The 18,712-nt window shown below is 39.1% G+C and overlaps 1 protein-coding gene across 1 annotated transcript in view; it reads right to left on the bottom strand.

The window, feature by feature from the left end:
* Window positions 1-12,733, bottom strand: part of LOC137098535 (collagen alpha-1(XI) chain-like) — a 77,542-nt gene extending 64,809 nt beyond the window's left edge. Inside the window, exons 1-4 of the mRNA XM_067474846.1 lie at window positions 12,099-12,733; window positions 5,982-6,146; window positions 2,814-3,027; window positions 1,406-1,568 (exon numbers count right to left, since the gene is read on the bottom strand). Of these exons, the coding sequence (XP_067330947.1) occupies window positions 1,406-1,568; window positions 2,814-3,027; window positions 5,982-6,146; window positions 12,099-12,213 (657 nt within the window). The 5' untranslated portion in view covers window positions 12,214-12,733. The remainder of the gene's footprint in view (window positions 1-1,405; window positions 1,569-2,813; window positions 3,028-5,981; window positions 6,147-12,098) is intronic.
* Between the last annotated feature and the right edge of the window lie 5,979 nt (window positions 12,734-18,712).

Raw genomic sequence — 18,712 nt, 5'->3', positions numbered from 1 at the left:
TTAGGAGTAAAGGAATCACATGCTCTTCTCCATGTTTGAGAACCACACAAATTGCTCTGTAATTGTACACCATTTAGCCTAATGTGTGTTCAAACAAAGAGCACTAACAAAAGTACTGAAGATAGAGGAGTCTTTTTCAAACAGGTAGGCTACTTTTATGCTTTCCACTTAATTAAAATAACTGTGGTTGCACTTTTAGATTCTTTACTGCTGGTAATGGTGTGTTCATTGTACTTTACCAAAAGTAAATGTCAAATGTACCAAAAATACTGCTGTAAATCACAGAGACTGTTCTGTTCTGTCAGGGCCTCTACTTGTCTATACGTTGACCTCCTTACCGGGCTATGCCATTTGCTTGCCAAACACCTATCATTAAAATGAGCGAAACTCATTTTTAAGTGGCTCCTGTTGAGAGGAGAGAGTCATAGCTGACCTGAAGGCAAACACAGTGGAGGCTGTTTTACTTAGCAAGAATTCCACGTGGAGACATCAAAGAGGGTCTATTGTCTTCTGAGCATTCAGCTCACATTTTCCACTCAAAGCTACAGGACCTGTGCTAAACATGATAGTTTCGACTTTTATCTCAAAATCACCACCTCAGTGATAATACGCTGATTCTGATTTCGAGTCCTGAAAGGAATTATATGACAAAAAAAAAATAAAAAAATTGCAAAATTCATGCATTAAAAAAAAAGTCACTGTATCCAATATGAACAACTGCAGCCCATTAGACCAGAGATGAATCCAACCAGTGTTGAGAGAAACAGCACTTTGAACATCGCACTGTGCATGTAGCCTTTCCACAGACCTTGCCCATGGCTCTTGCCAGGTACACAAAGCCAGTATTGTTGATGTAGCCAATAATAGGGGCGACTGTGGCTCAGTAGAAAAGCACTATTTACTGTTAGTGCAGACCTGTCACCATTTCCTCTATGCTCAAGGTACCATCAGGACTTAAAGAATTAAAAGTATTAGGCAACAAAATTATCCCGTTTCACACGGGTGAATAAGATTCACTGAAAGACCTAGTGACAATATGCTTTTTGTACTTCACATTAATGAAAACATTTCTGGGCACATACAGTAGGTGGGATTTCAAATCTCCATGGCTTCATTCTAAGGGTGAATCTCTGCATAATGTTTATGATTAATGTTGGTGTGTAAATGAAGGAGACAAGAAGAGTTTGCTGTACGTATGACAGATTTCAGTGTCATCGATAAAAAGCACTGTATACCACAATTATCATAGTTAAAAACTACTTAAGATAACGATCATTATCCTATATGTTGATAATGTCTGCATGTTTGTGTGATAATGTAGCTAATAATTATAACATAAAAATTAAAGCAAACATCATTATTTCAAATTCTTATCATGTACAGTATAGAACAGCGTTCAACTGACCTCAAACACTTCCTCATCCAGGATTCTAGTGCCAAAGACAGTAATTCCCTCTGTGTTGATGACGGCCTGGTCACTTCTGCCGAGTGGCCTTGTCACCTTCTTCTTACAGTCCACTATCATGGTGACGCTCTTCTTCTCCACACTAATGGCCACACGATGCCATCTGTGCAACGCAATGACAAAATACAGTAGGGGGTAAATATTCAGTCTGAACGCTCTCGTACTTTCTGAATTTCCCCAAAAAATTGCCAGACTCTACAAACAGCATTTAATTGACCTCCAGTAGCTAACTGTAATGTTAAATATTTGAAGTGGAGAAAAAGAATAACTCAATCTCTGCACAAAAATTATAGAATAGACAATCGAACAAGACAATCATCTGTCTTGCTGGACGGACAGGTGGTTGTTCTTTGCAAATGTTAAAACCACAAAACCATAATTTTCATATTATTCTATTTGTTTGAATAACACATGTTAATATGTGATATTTTGGGTGCTTTGCTAAAATAACCCGTGGATGACTGTAGCTCTAACTTTAGCAAACATACATTTAGATTTGTACACTGATATTGTTCTGTCTATCCAACTATTGTTAAGAAAGGAAGTTAATAAAAGTTTTCAAACTGCCGAACTGTTCCTTAAATGTCTACAGCTTCCACACCTTTGACTATGTAGTGAGATTTATTTAGATTTCCATAAGGAGACAGCTCTTTACCATCCTGCAAGCTACATGTGTTGACCTGTAATGATTGTACTGTATATTTACACAGGTTTTTTTCCCCTGATATGATTAGTTACAGAAAAACAGCCACACATGGAATAATTTCAAGGCATCTCTGTTAGCATTTGTGCAAATGATCGATGGCAACTTTTGACAATCATTTGTACGAGCCCCACTGGCCAGCTATGCAATTTATGAAGACCCTGCCCATTACAGCATATCAGTATAGACCAGCCTGTAAATAATCTAAAAAAGAGAAGACTGTCATCAATTTGCTGCAAGCAATTTATTTGCCATTCCTGTCTGACTTGTTCCATATGGTACTAATGACTGAACAAACATATGATGATAATAAATCCTCAGAGTTGTGTGTCAGTTTTCCATGCCAAAAGAATGTTATGAGTGCTTGAGAAAATACGCTAAGCAGTATTGGTTTTGTTTAGCATAAACTATAACTAATAAATCTTGATAAAGTGTGCAAGATGAGCCTCAAAGTGTGCAGCTATAAAACAAGCTTCACAACAAAGTTTAGAATTTCATCATCAAAAATCCTTGAGTTAATGCCATTGAACAATGGGAAACCGAAAAGCAAACACACACACACAGACACACACACAAAAAAAATCTACCACCCACATCTGAGCTCCAATGTGTTCAAGTCCTCTGGTGAACCAGTAAGTCACTTACTTGCCATCAGCCAGGTTGATGGAGCGGAACAAGGGGTATCTCTCAGGGGTAGGCTTGCCATGTTGGTCCTCATACAGGAAGACGGGGGCACGGCCCACCTCCACACCAAGCTGCTGGATGCCTTGTTGGTTGTACAGGGACAGCAGAAAGGACTGGAGGCCAGCCTTGGGCTTGATGGTAAACATGATGGAGAAATCTTCTGGGAAAACTCCCCCTGAAGGTGGAACAAGCCCCAGACACGCAAGTTGGTATTTTAGTAAAAAAAAAAACCTTTTTAAAACAAAAGATTTCGCTTTATTGTTCCACTTTAATTTCACACAATAACAAATATACCCACAGTGTTTTGTAATTAAATTTAATTTGTCCTGTGGTGATGTAAAGTCACAAGATTTTTTTCCAAAGATTTTTACAATAAGGTTTTTTGCCCACTTTCCCCTTTTAACGTAATTAAATGGTTTGACCTTTTGAAAAAACAAATCTAAATGTTTTTTTTTCCGAAAGTTAGATGATAAAGATCTATTCAATACTGCTCAATAAAGATAAAGCTAACGCCAACGGCCAGTTATCTTTGTGCAAGACACAACCTCATTTGTAGTTTGCACGCTACAGTTTTGAATATATTTTAAAATAGAACATCCATACTTAGTATTTTAGAGCAGAAAACAGGTTTGGTTACAGCTGGAAAGAACCAACTTAACTGTTTGTCCTTAGCTAATTGGCCACTGGTGATAGTGATGTATTCGGCGTACGGACATGGCAGTGCTATCACTCGTTTCTGCCAAATGTATTTCCTAAGTAAAACATCCCTTTTGCTTTCTTACATACATTATGTACTACACTGATATGAAGGCACATTCTAATGTGGACGTAGGGGACTTAAATTAAACTGAAATTTTCAATTTGATTCTCAGGTCCTTCTAGTACAGGTAAATCATAAACTTCCATTGGTCTTTCATCTATTAAAATATCTCTCTGCTTTTAGCTGCTTTGTTTTAATAATGTCATGTCACTGTGTATAGTACAGAGGTTGTAGGCTTTGTTGATCTACTCCTACTGAACTTGAACTGAACTGAACTGAAAAACTCCTCCAGATGATGTCATCCAGTGGAGCTTTCAGTTAGTAGTAGAAATGTTTTAATACAGGGGATAATAACATTCATATAGGCCAGCATGTACTCTGCAAACTATGTATAATCATAAAAGTGCAAGTTGAAAATCTGTGATTTTTGAAATTTATAGCAGCCAAATCTAATGCAAAGCACTCGGTTTTCATGCCCCGTCGTTTACGCATCAATCTCCAATTGATGTCATTACAAGGGCAATTGTACTGTAACAACTAAATTGAATAACGGCAAGTTTATAGGCTCTTTAACCTTCTCTCTTCACATTAAACCCAAATGTCTAGACAACTGGACTTGGAGCAGTGTGTTTTTTAAGGAAGCTGAGCTGGAGCTTGGCACGCCCTGAAAAGAGTCAACAGTGGTGATGTAGCCTCATTAATTTTATAAGGGCTGTAAATACAACAACTCAAACAAAAGGTCATATTTTTAACACCATAATAGCTTGGTGTTGGTGAAAAGAATAACTAATTCTGACTAAATAAAAGTGCAGCTATTCTTGGTGCCTCCACTCCTGAAGCAGACATTCCATATTTCCATTACTGAAAGGATAAGGTGTGCTGGCATTTCAAGCCAAAAATCACAGAGACTCACTTTCTAATACTCAAAACTCTTGTTCTCTGAACTCCAAACACATACTTCACAGCCCACGACAACCTATTTTACAACACGTCCCAATACAGTCAGTTTTGATTGTGTAGGCAACTGGGGGCATTTTCTATACTTTGCCACATTAATAAATGATTAAAACACTTTCAATTGACGTGAATTATTATATATTACTATGCATTTTATTTATGCAGCATGTTTCCCGTTGTAGCTGGGCATGAGTCACTGGCAAAACTGAAAATTGATAAAAAAGCTAATTTCCACACCCACGTCCTGGTCCTGTCCTTGGCAGTTTATTATCTAATCTTTGGATTTGTGGATGAGCACCAATGACTTTAACGAAATAGCAAACCAAATGGTTTGACAGTCACATTCCCATTGCTTTTCCAAAAGTGAAATCATTCTCAATAACGTAATTATGGCTTCATTTCTCACCAATTGCCGGACATCAGCGTCAGACTCAATCAACGTGCATTCAATATGGAAACCCTGCTAGGTTTCCCTACATCAGCCGGCTACATCATACTCAAAGCTGCCAGCAATCAAAGTCGTGGAAAGACACTTCACTGACAACACCAGTCACACAAAACAGCAAAAGAAACCTTCCTCTTATTGATTCGTGGCTATATATCAATTCAAAAACAAACAAAATTCTGGGTCTACTTTTCCTACTTAGGTCATACGTTTACATGACACTTCATGTCCACTGAAACTTCACTTCATATGTCATTACTGAAAGTCTGCACTACATATCAAACAGCAGGTGTTTGTACTGATGGGTGTTATTAAAGTTATTCATTACATATTATTTTTCTATTTCACTGACTAGTCAGAATTTCTTAAAGGGGTCTTTCTTTTTGCCATGAAATGGTTCATTAGAGCAAAAAAAAAAAAAAGAGATGTAATTTAGGTTCCCACCACTTTGGTCTATCTCATCTATTTCCACCCCTACTTGACTTGCCATGAATCAATGTAAACTACAGACACTCATGCTATTCTTTAATGGAGTGTGGTAACTGAGGTAGAGGGAAAGTAATTCTCAAGAAAGTGTTGCACACAGCTTTGCAACTTCGACTTAACACCTAGATTTACTTGTGTTGAGTAAAGTAGGAGTTCGACCGTTTTGTCCTGATGCCTTTTGATTTAACTCAGTTAAATGTCAATTGTCTTGTCTTAGTAATATACATGGCTTATTTCCAGAACTGAATTGTGAAGATAAATATATTTGTTTTGCTCTTCTTGCTGCATGACCATGGATTCTCGGCATTATCTTCAGACCAATTTAATTTGTTTGCCCAAGTCAAAACTATTTTTGATGTATTATTTAAAAATCGTTTCCATAGTTTTGAAGTAAAACCCTAATGAGCTGGCGATTACTTACATGAACGACACTATTCAGCTTCAGTGATGTTAATCTGTGGGAAGTGAGGAGTGCAGTTACCTGGGAACAGTTGTTTGGTTGGAGCACTGATCTGAGCTCGTTTTCCTACTCGGTAAGCTACATCGGGTTTGGATCCTCTCCGAACTGTGCAGAAGCCTGCTGTTTTCTTTACCCCCTCAGGAGAGCTCTTGAAGTCTAGTACCTTCAGTACATCCACTGGTTCAGCTAAGGAGAGAGAATCGATAAAGTTACCCTTAGGTACTATTGAGCAGTAAAATTACAATACGTTTACTACTCACGAAGTTGAAACAAGCATTTCCCAAAATGCACAGTGTATTTAGATGGTGCACTAAAAGACTCCTAAGGTATGGGTTCACATTTTTCAAGTGTGTGTGTCTTAAAACATTCCTCCTCTCAGTACAGGCCTTTAGGAGGTCCCTCAAAAAGATGCTTCTGAGTGATGGGGGCCAAATTCCACAGAGCGCCATTTGTGCAAAAATGTACTGGAATGTTAATCTGAACAAAAACAAAAGGCATCAACATTTTAAATTAGTCACATTAAAGGGATATTTCCTAACATGCCCAGGTTTGAATTTCAAATTCCCTCTTACTCCACAGGAAAACAGTGTTGATGGAAAGTCAGTTCATTTTATACTAAAAAGACTTAGATATCCCCTCGATATAATATACTTAAGTTACCTTTTAGTACTAGGTACTTACTGAAAGAACCAATGTTCATATATGGGGACCTGATCGTTGTTTCGAAACATACTGTACTTGAAATAATGTGAACCCTTAAAAAGAATGTCCTTTGAAATAGCACATTTTAGAGGTTTTGTTTTTGTACATTTAATGATTAATGACTTAAGTTTATGAGGTTGCAATCAAAAATTAGACATCAGACATCAGCTTATAAATCCCAGCCACTAAGTAAACACAAGCTGAGTGGTCATCACCGCTGAATATTATGTTACAAAATCCAATTTAAGTTAAATACCAACATTCAAATTAAGAACACACTGTAAATTAAGGCAAAATAAACATTACAGAATTAAAAGTTTTTATTACAGTGTATCGTGGGTGCACATACTCAAAAAAACTTGGTCATATTTCAGCAGTTAACAGAAAATCTAATAGCACCTGGCATTTTGATGATAAGTCAACATTTACACCCATTAGACCCTTTGCCTGTTCGGGGACTGTTGGCCAAATCTGCCTGTTCAACAAGTTATTCCTATATAAGCTGCCTTGGCAGAGATACAGTTAAAATGTTAGGACCCATTCAGCAAACTAATAGGCCCCCTCCTCACCTCTACCATTACCCCAAGAGTTGAAAGCCAAAGCATATATGGGATGAAAAAAATTCCTGCTGTGGGTATTTGGATTAACAAGAACACAGAGGGGGGCAGCTTTACCAGCGTCTTAGCACTGCAGAAATCTTTTTTATCAATGGACCTGGAACTCAAGGTCGAAGCAACTGCTCACAGCGGTCATAAACACAGTTTTAGCATTTTTTTCTTTCTCCTGCAATTGTCTGAATTTGCCTTTATTCCTGAGACTTTTAGTCTTTACTCTCAGCATATATCGCCAGTTCTGTATTGCAACAGTTTTGCTCATAAACCCTCGACTAATTCCTAACACTCATCATCACTTACAGCGATTATGGGAAATATAAGAGGCCTAACAGGGTATGTTTTAAGACTGGTGTATAAGCAGGAGTGTTGACTTTCACTACAAGAACACTTATGATTTTCTGAAAATGTGCCTGAGGCTACATTTGCAGCAGGAGCAGGCCATTAATCCAAGGTCATTACGCTGTTGTGGTGGACAGAACAGAACAAGGGGGAAAAGAAAGAAGTTAATATTTGAACAATTTGCTTCTGGATTTGCTGAATGAATCGATTCATTATAAAATGCACACGCGCAACCATACTACCCTTTATCTTATTTTCTGCCAATACATCAGCTATTTCTTTATATACAAAATATATAAAAGGATGTTCTGTACAAAATTTTCTTGTTACTTATCAGTCAACAAACAGGCTGATATATACAGTAGCTGCACTAAGCTAAAATCACCCAGTAGACACAGATAAGCCTAAACATTAATACCACTTGGAGGTTTGAATGTTGTGGTCAACAGAGGTCAGCATGCATGGGAAATTTTTATTACTGGCCGAGATCAGGCAGTGTCAGAATACACAGATTGCGGCTACTTAGACTAAGTGAGGGTGTTGCAACAAAACCCATTACTGTAGTGAAGTGAGAGGGGAAAATGTATCATGTTCTGTTTCAAAACACATGTAAGCTTGTATTGATTTACATAAACAATCAAGACTGTGATTAATTACTTCATATCTCCAAATTTACTTGGTGTTTTGATTGCAAATAATATGCTGCTATTTACTCAAATCCAATGCTTCCCACCCTTTCAGACTGTAGCTATTGTAACATATGTTGCTATGTAATTTGGTGACTTTTACCAAATAGAGTAGCATCTCTGCACATCAGTGCAGCAACATGTAGTGGCCCGGTGAGAAGTTTAGTCAAACTGGCGAGAAAATTATTCTCCCCGACTCAAAGGCAAAAAAATTTAAGCTAACAGAGATCCAATTTACTGCAACCAAGAGTAGTAAAAGCTACTTGTTACAAGGCCACAGCAACAAAGAAGAAAACAGTGCCCTGACATCACATTACTCATTTGTCTTTTCAATGAGTCTAGAGGCAGGATGTGTCCTCTTCAAAGAACCACCAATGATAAACAATGTCTAAATGGTCAGCTTTAAATCCCACAGGGACAATGAGGACATAAAGGAATGGCAGATAACGGGCTTAATGCGAAATCTTACTTCCCTTAAAAAAAAAAAGGGTCTCGATTCATGCGTTTGATACTGACAAGAAAACACTGTGGGAACATTGTTTAAAATGGATCAGACAGAAGCTTTTCTTTAATACCGCACCGTGGGAAATCTCATCAGCCTTTTAATACTCCATTAAACCTGTATGAACTGGGAAGCAAGTTGAGTCATGACACTTGTCTGTACTTTTCTTTCTTACGTTTCTGCAATGCCTCCTCTCCTCTCTATTAAAATAAAAATATACACCTATCTAAATATTCCAGTTTTGTAAATTATGTGGCACATGAAGGCAGGAAGTGCTGGTTGTGTGGTTCCTGATCACTTTTAGTAACTAGGAGGGGGTCTAAGGGGCTGGGCTACAAGCCCACATGCTGAACCCATTATGGCACTGGCACCACTCCTTATGCCCCCCCCCTAACTAAAACATAGATGAGACTAAACTGAAAAGACCCCATCCTTGTAGTTACTTCTCCTGTGACTGGAAAAATAACGGCTTGAGTGATGAATCAAACTGCCTTGATTTATGCAGACGTTCGTGGATCATATTGAGTTGTAGCTCATCTGATCTGTCGTAAAGATCTGCACTTTAGGTGGTGGAAAGAACTTGAGTCATTTATGCCGATATGGGTCCAGATTGTTTGATACCACAGTTCATGAATTTAAGTTGTTTAGAGTACAAGCACCAAGCAAGCAGCACTGCTGGGAAATCACACAAAGCATAAACTCTTTCCCTTTGATTTCCACACTGAAACTTGTATCAACTGAGGGAAAGGAGTAAAACACACTTTGACACAGGGACAAGAGCAGCAGACTGACTACAGACTAGAAAACAGAAAGAATAAAATAAAATGTGTGGCACCAAACACCAACACAGTTTTAAACTTTAGATCAAATGCCTCATAAAAAAGAAAATACTCTGGCACTTCTGAATATTGTCCCAAGTACAGAGCTACTGATTCTTAAAAAAAAAGAGAAAGTTTGGACTAAGGGTCTCTTTGTGAGTTTCAGAATGCCTCTCTGCATTACTGCATACCTCAAGGCCTCATGTATTCCAGATGTGGTGGATTGGCCAGGAACAACCCCCCCCCCAACACACACACACACACACACACACACACACACACCAACTCATCACCCCCTCTCCTTCCACAGCCATCATTTCACAGAAGCCCTGAAAAACAGGCATTATCCCAAAACCATTAAAGACCCCAAATGAGTAGGCATTGCTTTATAAAAGCCTTTCAGTCTCACAGGGGTTTGAGCCAACGAGCCAACATGTTACAGTATACCCTCAATACATGCTAAAAAAATCCTCCCATCCAACCATTCTTGACAAGAAATAAACCATATTCTAATCATAAGGATGAAAACCACAAGAGAGAAGACCGCCCTGCTAAAGGTTCAGAGACAGTTTCAGACTCTCCAGTCTTGTCTAAGGTGTAATTTGTCAGTCTCTGATTTTTAATGGCACATCTCCTCAAATGCTGTCTAGGACTCATGAAATACTATCTGCCATGTTAAAAAAGTCACTATGGTAAAAACGAAGTGCGAGTTCCCCTGAGGCATTGACGTGCAGTGACAGGAGAAACCTCTGTTAAAACTGTTAAAGCAATTTTACCAGCAGACGCTGAGACAGTAAAATACCATTTTCAGCTGTATAGGCACAATTTCCAGCACCTCCCATCTCATCAGAGCCACACAGTCTTAAGTTTAAGTTTAGACTTGGGATTAACTTTTAAATCTGCAAGATTTGAACTTAATGTCTCTGTGGCTCTGTGGTTGTGCAGCAGCATCTTGGGATGTCTTGTCAGTCATTTCTGTGTCACTGCCATCTCTCTGGGACTGGCAGCACAGGCAGCAATTAAAATACACTGGAAAGCCTGTAAATGTTTGCTAGCACATCATGCAATTATGGTTACTTTAAATATCAGCCAGAGTGAAAAAAGATGGCAAACGGGCAAGCCATGCCACTGGTATTTGCTTTCATGATCTTTTCATTCTGGGGGACCACTTTTCAATTACTCCTAAATTGTTTCTTTTAGTAATCCACTATACATTAAACAATGAAGTCTAGACAGAATGGAGTACAGTACATCAAGTATTAGTATCTGATTAACATTGTCATAAAGCCATATAAAGTATGAATTACTACTATTCTGGCAATTATTTGGCTCTGTTACAAGAGGGCACATGTACAAAATGTTACATAATAACTGATGTAAAAAACACAAATTAGAAAATGTCATCCAATAAACACATTGCTTTAACAGTCACAGATTTATCCTGGTTAATACCACACTGCAGCACAGATGTCCAACACTTCACAAAGAAACAGAATGTAAAAGAAATTATTCTTGTGACACACGAGTTTTTAAAGCAGAGAAAATAATCCAGATTTTTTTCTCCCTTTTTTCCATCAACGCCCCTTTTTGGACTTTGCAGGAGACTGGATAATGTGGAAAGATGGTGATCTTTGGGGCCAAAATATGAATTTCACTCCTGAAATTCCATTCTTGTGCCCATGTGTATTATATAAAGTTGGAAAATTCATACCAAAATCTTTTTTGCTACTGTAAACTCCACAGCTTCAAAAAATATAATAAATTTAAAAAAATTCTGAATGCTTTCACAATTACTCCACTTATGTTTTGGAACTCTTGATGTATTCTCAGTGAACTATTACCAAACGTCGTGCGTACAAGCTGTGCGTAAAACCTTAACGGTTTCCAATAGTAGTGCCAAGGGAAAGCGACAAGTGGATTTTTACTCGGTGATTATCTTAGAGCGTAAAATTCACCAGTACTTTGACTGCAAATGGATGCCCATCATTGCTCACATCACTGCTCAAGTAATTCATCATAAGCTTTTACTTTTGCGTATTTCTGTGTAAGGATCAGCAGTCAGCCCCATCTTTGCCCTCCTTTCTGACCACACCTGAAAAAGCAGACTTTGCCTATTTGGATACTCAGTGAACACCAAGAGACAGCAGCATGACCCACGGTTCGGACAAACAGTGTTGACACATGAATCATTTACCAAACTTGGATGGTATTTTCATACGACGTCGGCTCGACTTGGTGTCAGTTAATAAACTTTTAAAAAGGACAATTTTCAAACATAATTGTCTCGCATATATTAAAAAAGAACTGTTGTATCGGATAACATCTAATTACCTACTGAAATGTGCACAAACTGAGGTAAAGTCCCCTTGATTGGCATTAATTGGAATAAAAGCTGACAGCAGGAGGGTGGGTGCCACCTGGGTGCTGTCCGCGCGACACGGTGACTTATAGGTGTACAGCAACATGCAGCTTCTTACCTGCTCTGACATTGGCAGCTTGGAGAATTAAAATAAACGTGACCAGTGCAGTTAGCGTTGAATCCCATAGCCACCTTTTCGTTTTACACCTGGTGGTCCACCTTTGCGTCTCCATGGTGAGCGCCCTCAGCTGTGCAGAGAACGGGCGCTTAAAAAAAAATGTAAATATTCGGTCCCTTCCACAATCCACAAAAAGAAGTGCTTATACTACAGCGCCATGTGTCAAAGTATAAAGATGCCTCTCATAGCCAGACTGGGCCCTTCTGATCTGCTCCCCCTTAAGCCCGGCTCTCAGACTGTTGGTGAAGCGCTTCCATGAAAAAAAAAAGCGCAAACCGCTCCGTTCCCTGAGAGTTAAGCACCGTCAGGAGGCTGGACAAACGCCGCAACACTGAACCTGAACCGAAGGCAGATACTGACACTGGAAAATCCTCCGTTCATCAAATCACCAGTCGGGAAAGTTGTCTCGGGCCCGCCCCCTTTTCCTTCGGAAGGTCTGAACAGCATCAAGCGGAGCATCACTACATCCCAGTGCAACCTAATTACAGGACACAGTGCAGTATCCCAGACAGACACTAGAAACCGACAATCCTAGAAGCATCCCTCAAGACTGTCCTTTAAGGACACAGGCTTGGATGGAAATAAAATAATAGGTTAAAATAGCTTCTCAACACTCCCAATCAGATACAGGGCATGGAGTGGAGATCCAGGAGGAAAGGCTCCTAAGGAGTGCAACACATTTGATGTAAATTAGGTGGTGGGTTGGAGCTTGAGACATTTTCTGAAAGCTCAAGAATGTGAAAAAAGAGCCTGAATAGCCCCTAGATGGGCCAATGGAAAGCCTCTGTGGCTTAAATAAAATGTTTTCCAGACTGCAGGAGTTCCCTCAAGGAGCCTTTAGATTTTGTTTGGAAAGGATTCCCGAAGCCTGAAAATAACTAATGGTTAAAGATGACTGGAACAAAGAATAGGAGCACAGGTGGAAGCGATAGAGTCCTCCCCTTGATTTGGTTTTCCTTGTGTACCAGTGAAAGAGGGATTTAAGAGGGATTTAGTGCAATGGCAGCCATCATTGTTACACAAATCTAAACCACATTTCGGACATTTATCTGTTTGGGTTTACGTGTTCTGTCAGAAGGTAGAAATGAGAACCAAAGGCTTAGCTAGTATTCACTGTGCTGAGGTAAAGATTTAGCACATTATTGTGCAAATACGGCTGATTAAACAATATGGATAGTGTACACTTTGATTGTAATTATGCAGGCAAATTACAGATTAATGGCTTTGTGCCTCAACTTTTTTTTTTTTTTAATAAGGCGAAATTTCGTGTCTGTGTGCACGTATGGCTTTGATTAGCTCTTTCGGACTCCAGGGTGTGCATGATTAGTGGTCTGATTTATTAGGACCATGCAATTTTGAAACATTTACTCAGAAAAACGAGCAGAGCATTTGTGTATTTAAACACATTTGCATCTGATTACAGCTTTTTTTTAAGACCACTGTTTTACTGTCGGCCACTGTGCAGCTCTTGCTCATTGGCACTTTGCTGGCTGCTTGTGAGATAAGGGAAGGGTGTTATTTCTTTTTCAAAGCCACGATTACCTAACTACACGGTCTTGACGGTGACTCTGGGAGGCTGTGATTAGGTAAAGTGGAGATCAAACTAAAAGTCGTGTCACAAAGGCTCAAGGCAGGTAAAAATCCAGCAGATAGAAACCTTGAATATCTGGATGAGATTTTGTGGCAACCCATCTGTCAGATGTCAGGTTATTTTAGTAATGTAATGACAGTTTTTGGCATGGTTTTGGTGCTGCAGAAAGGTCACTTGCAAATGACCATAGTTGCAACTTTGTATTGTCCCATCATTTATCTATGATTCGATTTGATGACCTTTATCCTCGCTCAGTAGTAGAAGAACTTTCATAAAAACTGCCTGGGTGTGGATATTGGCTCCCTGGCAGTTGGTAGGGTTTTGTTTTTGTTTTTTTTGCTTTTTGTTTCAAGTTGTTTGGCAGAAAATGTCAGAACCGCTTGTTCATGTTGCTTCACAGGACTGTGGCTGAAATGTTTGGTTTCATTTGACAGGCCCTCCTGCGCTGGCAGAGAGGAAATTTCAACAAGCAAAACTAAAGTCTTCAGTTTCTTTTTCAAAAAGGACTCAGCCGACTAAGATGCAACAGCAGATGTTCAGCTCCTTATAGAAGGCTTGACCTGCCCCCTTAGTATTTGGAAGCATATGATTACAACTGATGCATTTACTGCCAATGTGTACTGTACCCAGATTACATTATATAATTATTCTATAATAAGTTGCTACTTCATGCACAGTTCAGCCCAGAGCAGCTATAAAAACAAAAATGTCTTGAATTGGCTTGAATCGGCTTTATTTTTCTACTGGAGTCAGTCTTTAATCTGAGAGCTTTTAGGTTTCTGACTAAATGTTCTTCTTACAGCTTTCCAAGAACAGTAGACTGACACACTTCTCTGCGAAATCAGACATGCTTGAGGTCAGGAGCTTTACTGCAAGCTCTCTCGGAGCATTTGTATACGTGCTTTTACATTTACTTCAACTTGTGACGCTTAAAACGAGACACTAAAGTGACAAGGTAAAACATCTAAATTTGACACACAATATGATACCTTTTAATTTTTGTGGACCTCTTTTTGGTTTCTTAACATGAAATTCTGAGTGAGTGTGTGGTGGAAGTTACCTCATCTGGAGGACCTGAGGGCCTTGAAGCCAGGTCCTGTTTAAATGATATTTCATTCAATGATACCTGTAATAAGAACAAATATCTCTTATCTGAACTCAGATGGCCTCTGTTAGATCATAATTGAAACCCAAAGTCAAAAGTTCCTCATTACAATGAATTATCCAGCTAAAAGACGGTGTGTGGTTTCTGGGGGTGGTTAGGGCTGCATGTTAGACACTACACAGTGAGTGGAATGTATATTTGTCTGGGCATGCTTATTATAGGTGCATGTCGTACCCAGACAGTCTCGTTTAGTGGGACAACCTTAGGACTTGGGAAGGTGTGCTTTCACTTTTAAATTGTCAATGTGTTTTACATTGCAAAGCCACATAGTGCTCCGAGGAGTCACCAGCTGACACAGCACTGAAGGGGACAGCAATAATGGTACGTACCACTGTGTCAATTATACCACCAATTAAACAAATGAATTCAATGAGAAGACATACATTAGTAAAATTAACTATAGAGGTATTTTTTTCTACACATCCACCTCTTGTGTTAATGTATGTGCTTACAGTCACAGACAGATCTCGACATGTATGTCTACTGCATAAGTCAACTACTCAACGCTATATTGACTCTTGATTGACTATTGATTAGAATTCTAACATGGAGATGTTAGTTTTTAGCAGGTGTTATATTTTCAACGTCTGCATTAGTTTAGCATGTCAGCATCACAGATGTATTGAGGAGAAATATTTCTGGCTTCCAGGTTTGAGATGCAGCTCCATGTCCAGCTTTCTTAATAAATCCATGGCTGATCTGCTCCTTTGTAGACCTCCTTTGTAGTATTTTTCACCTGATTGGGCACCAAATGTGTTTAATGGGTGAGAGGTGTGGACTGCAGGGAGGCAAGTTTAGTTTCCAGACTCTTTTGTTATGGAGTCATGTTGTTGATGAACGTGCAGGATGTAATAAGCAGAACCTTTCAGAAGAAATACATGGTCTGAATTGCAGCATGGTGTAATTGGTGCTTTCACAGATGTACAAGTTACACATGCCAGGTGCATTAATGCAACCCCACACCCCCCCAGATGCTGCCTTTTGGACTGTGCACTGACTAAAAGTCAGGTGGTGCCTCTACCCTTTACCAGGGAAGACACAGTCCTCCAAAGAGAATTCCACATTTTGACTCGTCACACCACAGGACAGTATTCCTCTTTCCTTCGGTCCATTTAAAATGAGCTCAGGCTCAGAGAAGGTGTTGGTGTTTCTGGATCTTCTTTAAATACGGTTTTAACTTTAACCAAGTTTTAACTGACAGTTGTGGATGCAGGGACAAACTATGTTTGCTGACACTGGTCTTCAGAAATGTTCCTGAGCCTGTGCAGTTTTCAGCACAGAACTGTGTCTGTTTTTAATGCAGTGGCCCCTGAGGGCTCAATGATTATGACAATTCAGCACTGGCTTTTGGCCTGGTCTCTTGCATACACAGATTTCTCCAGATTGTCTGAATATTTTAATGTTATTACATATCCTTGTTGATGAAATCTCTAAATTTCATGCAACTAATTAATGTTCTGATATGTTCCACCATGTGTTTTTTAGCATAACAACTCTTCCAGGATTTTCTTCTGTTGCACCTGCACCATATTGCTGGACATGTGCTGCTGGCATCAAAATCAAAAATTAGCAAATATTTTTAAAGGACAATCAATTTTCTCCATTTTCAACATTTAATATGTTGTTTTTGTACTGTCTACAATCAGGAATATGTTTGCAATGATTTGCAAATCATTGCATTCTCTTTTTTTCTTTTTAAAAAACATCCCAACTTGACTCTGGAAATGGGGCGTGAATGATGAGAACAAAGCTGCATGAAAAACGTGCACATCAGTGGAGTTATAGGTCTGTATAGTTACAAATTTGGAGATATCGGATAACACAGTGCTCCAGGTGTAACAGCGGAGTGACACAGATGATGACAGGTCATCCTATGTTCATCTTTCTTGTCACATTTGTGTGATGAATGTCTAACCTCCAAGCAGTGAGCAGAGTGTGTTATGGTGACTTAAGTGGAGAGGTCTGTGATATTCTAAACATGCCCCGAGCATCTCATATTTCATGAGCAGAAGTCTCCCTGAGCCCTGTCTCCAGCCATCAGCGGTAAAAAGTGATAGTGGAGGGGGACTGGCTGACACTGGTTGTGGTTGATGACAAACTGTGCTACACTGGGAAACACTTAGTCATATCCTGGTGTCATTATCAAAAAATGTGAGGATGTGAAAAAAGCCCAGTTTACATTCTCTTAATGGGTCTTAAGCTCTGAGAGCAAATTAATGAAACATAATAAGAGGGCATAATAAGAATATGGCTGCCCCCCAAAATCTACAATAATTAATGGTAGTAGTTGCACAAGCATATATCAAACCAAACATTATCATAGTGAATGAATTTTGGATTTGAAAGCAACCAAAACAAAGTTGAATGGATGGTATCTATTTGGTATCACTTATAAAGGAAGAGGTTTTAATGCACACACTGCTTTTTCTTTGTATGATCTCAGCAGAAGGGCATAAGAGACAAGAGAGAAATTCCGGTCAAGACAAAGCTGAGATCTTGGCAAATGAAGACACGTGGTGTGTGCACTGAATATATTTGAACTCATGAACTTTATTGGATTTTAAGCACTATGGGAGTTGCTGTTTTCACAAGCCATGAATGTTATTCATTATTTTTGTTTGTAGTGGTCAAGCATCAATCTCTGCATCATCTTTGAGGCTCTGCATAAAAAAAACAAAACTTTTATTTGGAGAATTCAGTTTCCCTCTGACATTTACACAATAGCAATTGTTTTGAATGAGAACATTCTCATATGTGTAGACGAGGATCAAACCTTTGAAGAGGGACGGGATCTTGGAATGAGACTGAGGAGTTTGAATAGATGAACAGTAAATCACACAATCTGTTAAATCACTAAGTGTGAATGCAGCTCAGACACTTTAAGTGTTCCTCTCTGTTTCATTAATTAATTAAATCCATTTGAATTCAATATTAAAAAAACAAAAATCGTGCTTTGTCCTTTTAGGGACATTGCTTTGCTTTTTCCTGACTTGCAAAATTATAGTTCTCTTCAACTTCGTAAGCCATGTTCAGTCAAACAGCTCCAGTAAATCCACTGTAGACTAACACTCAAACACAGACAGCACAGCAGCTATATTTAGTAATGAACTGGGGAAGTTGGTTGAACATCTAGCAAGTTAAAGACCTAGGTTCTAATCTCAGGCGTTGGCGGGAACCAATCAAAAGGTAAAAGGCCTACACGAGACTTGACGAGAACTAAAAGCAGAGTGAATATTTGTCTTTTCACTGTCACCACTATAACCCAAAGGGTGATTGTTTATCCAAAGGATGCTGCATGTATTGTCAATCTTAAAAGTAGGCCAAGGCCATGAGCTTACCTCCAATTTCCAGCTGACTTGTCTCTTGCACCTATGCTGAACTCTTGCCGCCTGGTCTGGAGCTGGTTCGGGTGCCCTGCCATCTTAATGTGTGGTCTGTGTCTGCTGCAGCTCTGTGGGGTTTGGCTTCCTCTGGCTCAGCATTCCTGCTCCTGGCACTGAGCCCGCTCCAACAGGTGTGTTTAGTTTACGTATTTCAATAGAAACACAGAATTTAAAACACAAAAGTCTCTCACTGGAAAAAGATTGAAAAATGGATCAAAAAAGTTCCCACTTCAAATGTGGAAGGGTCCTTTCTGAATCTGAGAGCTAATAGTCATTGAAACAATCATGAGACTGTGTGACTTCTACAGCCAAAGAAATGACTCCAGTTGGATTATGAGGCTGTTTGGGTGGGTTGTAACTTAAATATTGGCCATACAGTAGGTAATTCTTTGTCCAGGAGGTGTGTTTTATCAGG

Source organism: Channa argus, chromosome 14, assembly GCF_033026475.1.
Source record: "Channa argus isolate prfri chromosome 14, Channa argus male v1.0, whole genome shotgun sequence".
Classification (NCBI taxonomy): domain Eukaryota; kingdom Metazoa; phylum Chordata; class Actinopteri; order Anabantiformes; family Channidae; genus Channa; species Channa argus.
This window is presented reverse-complemented; position numbering and strand designations above follow the sequence as displayed.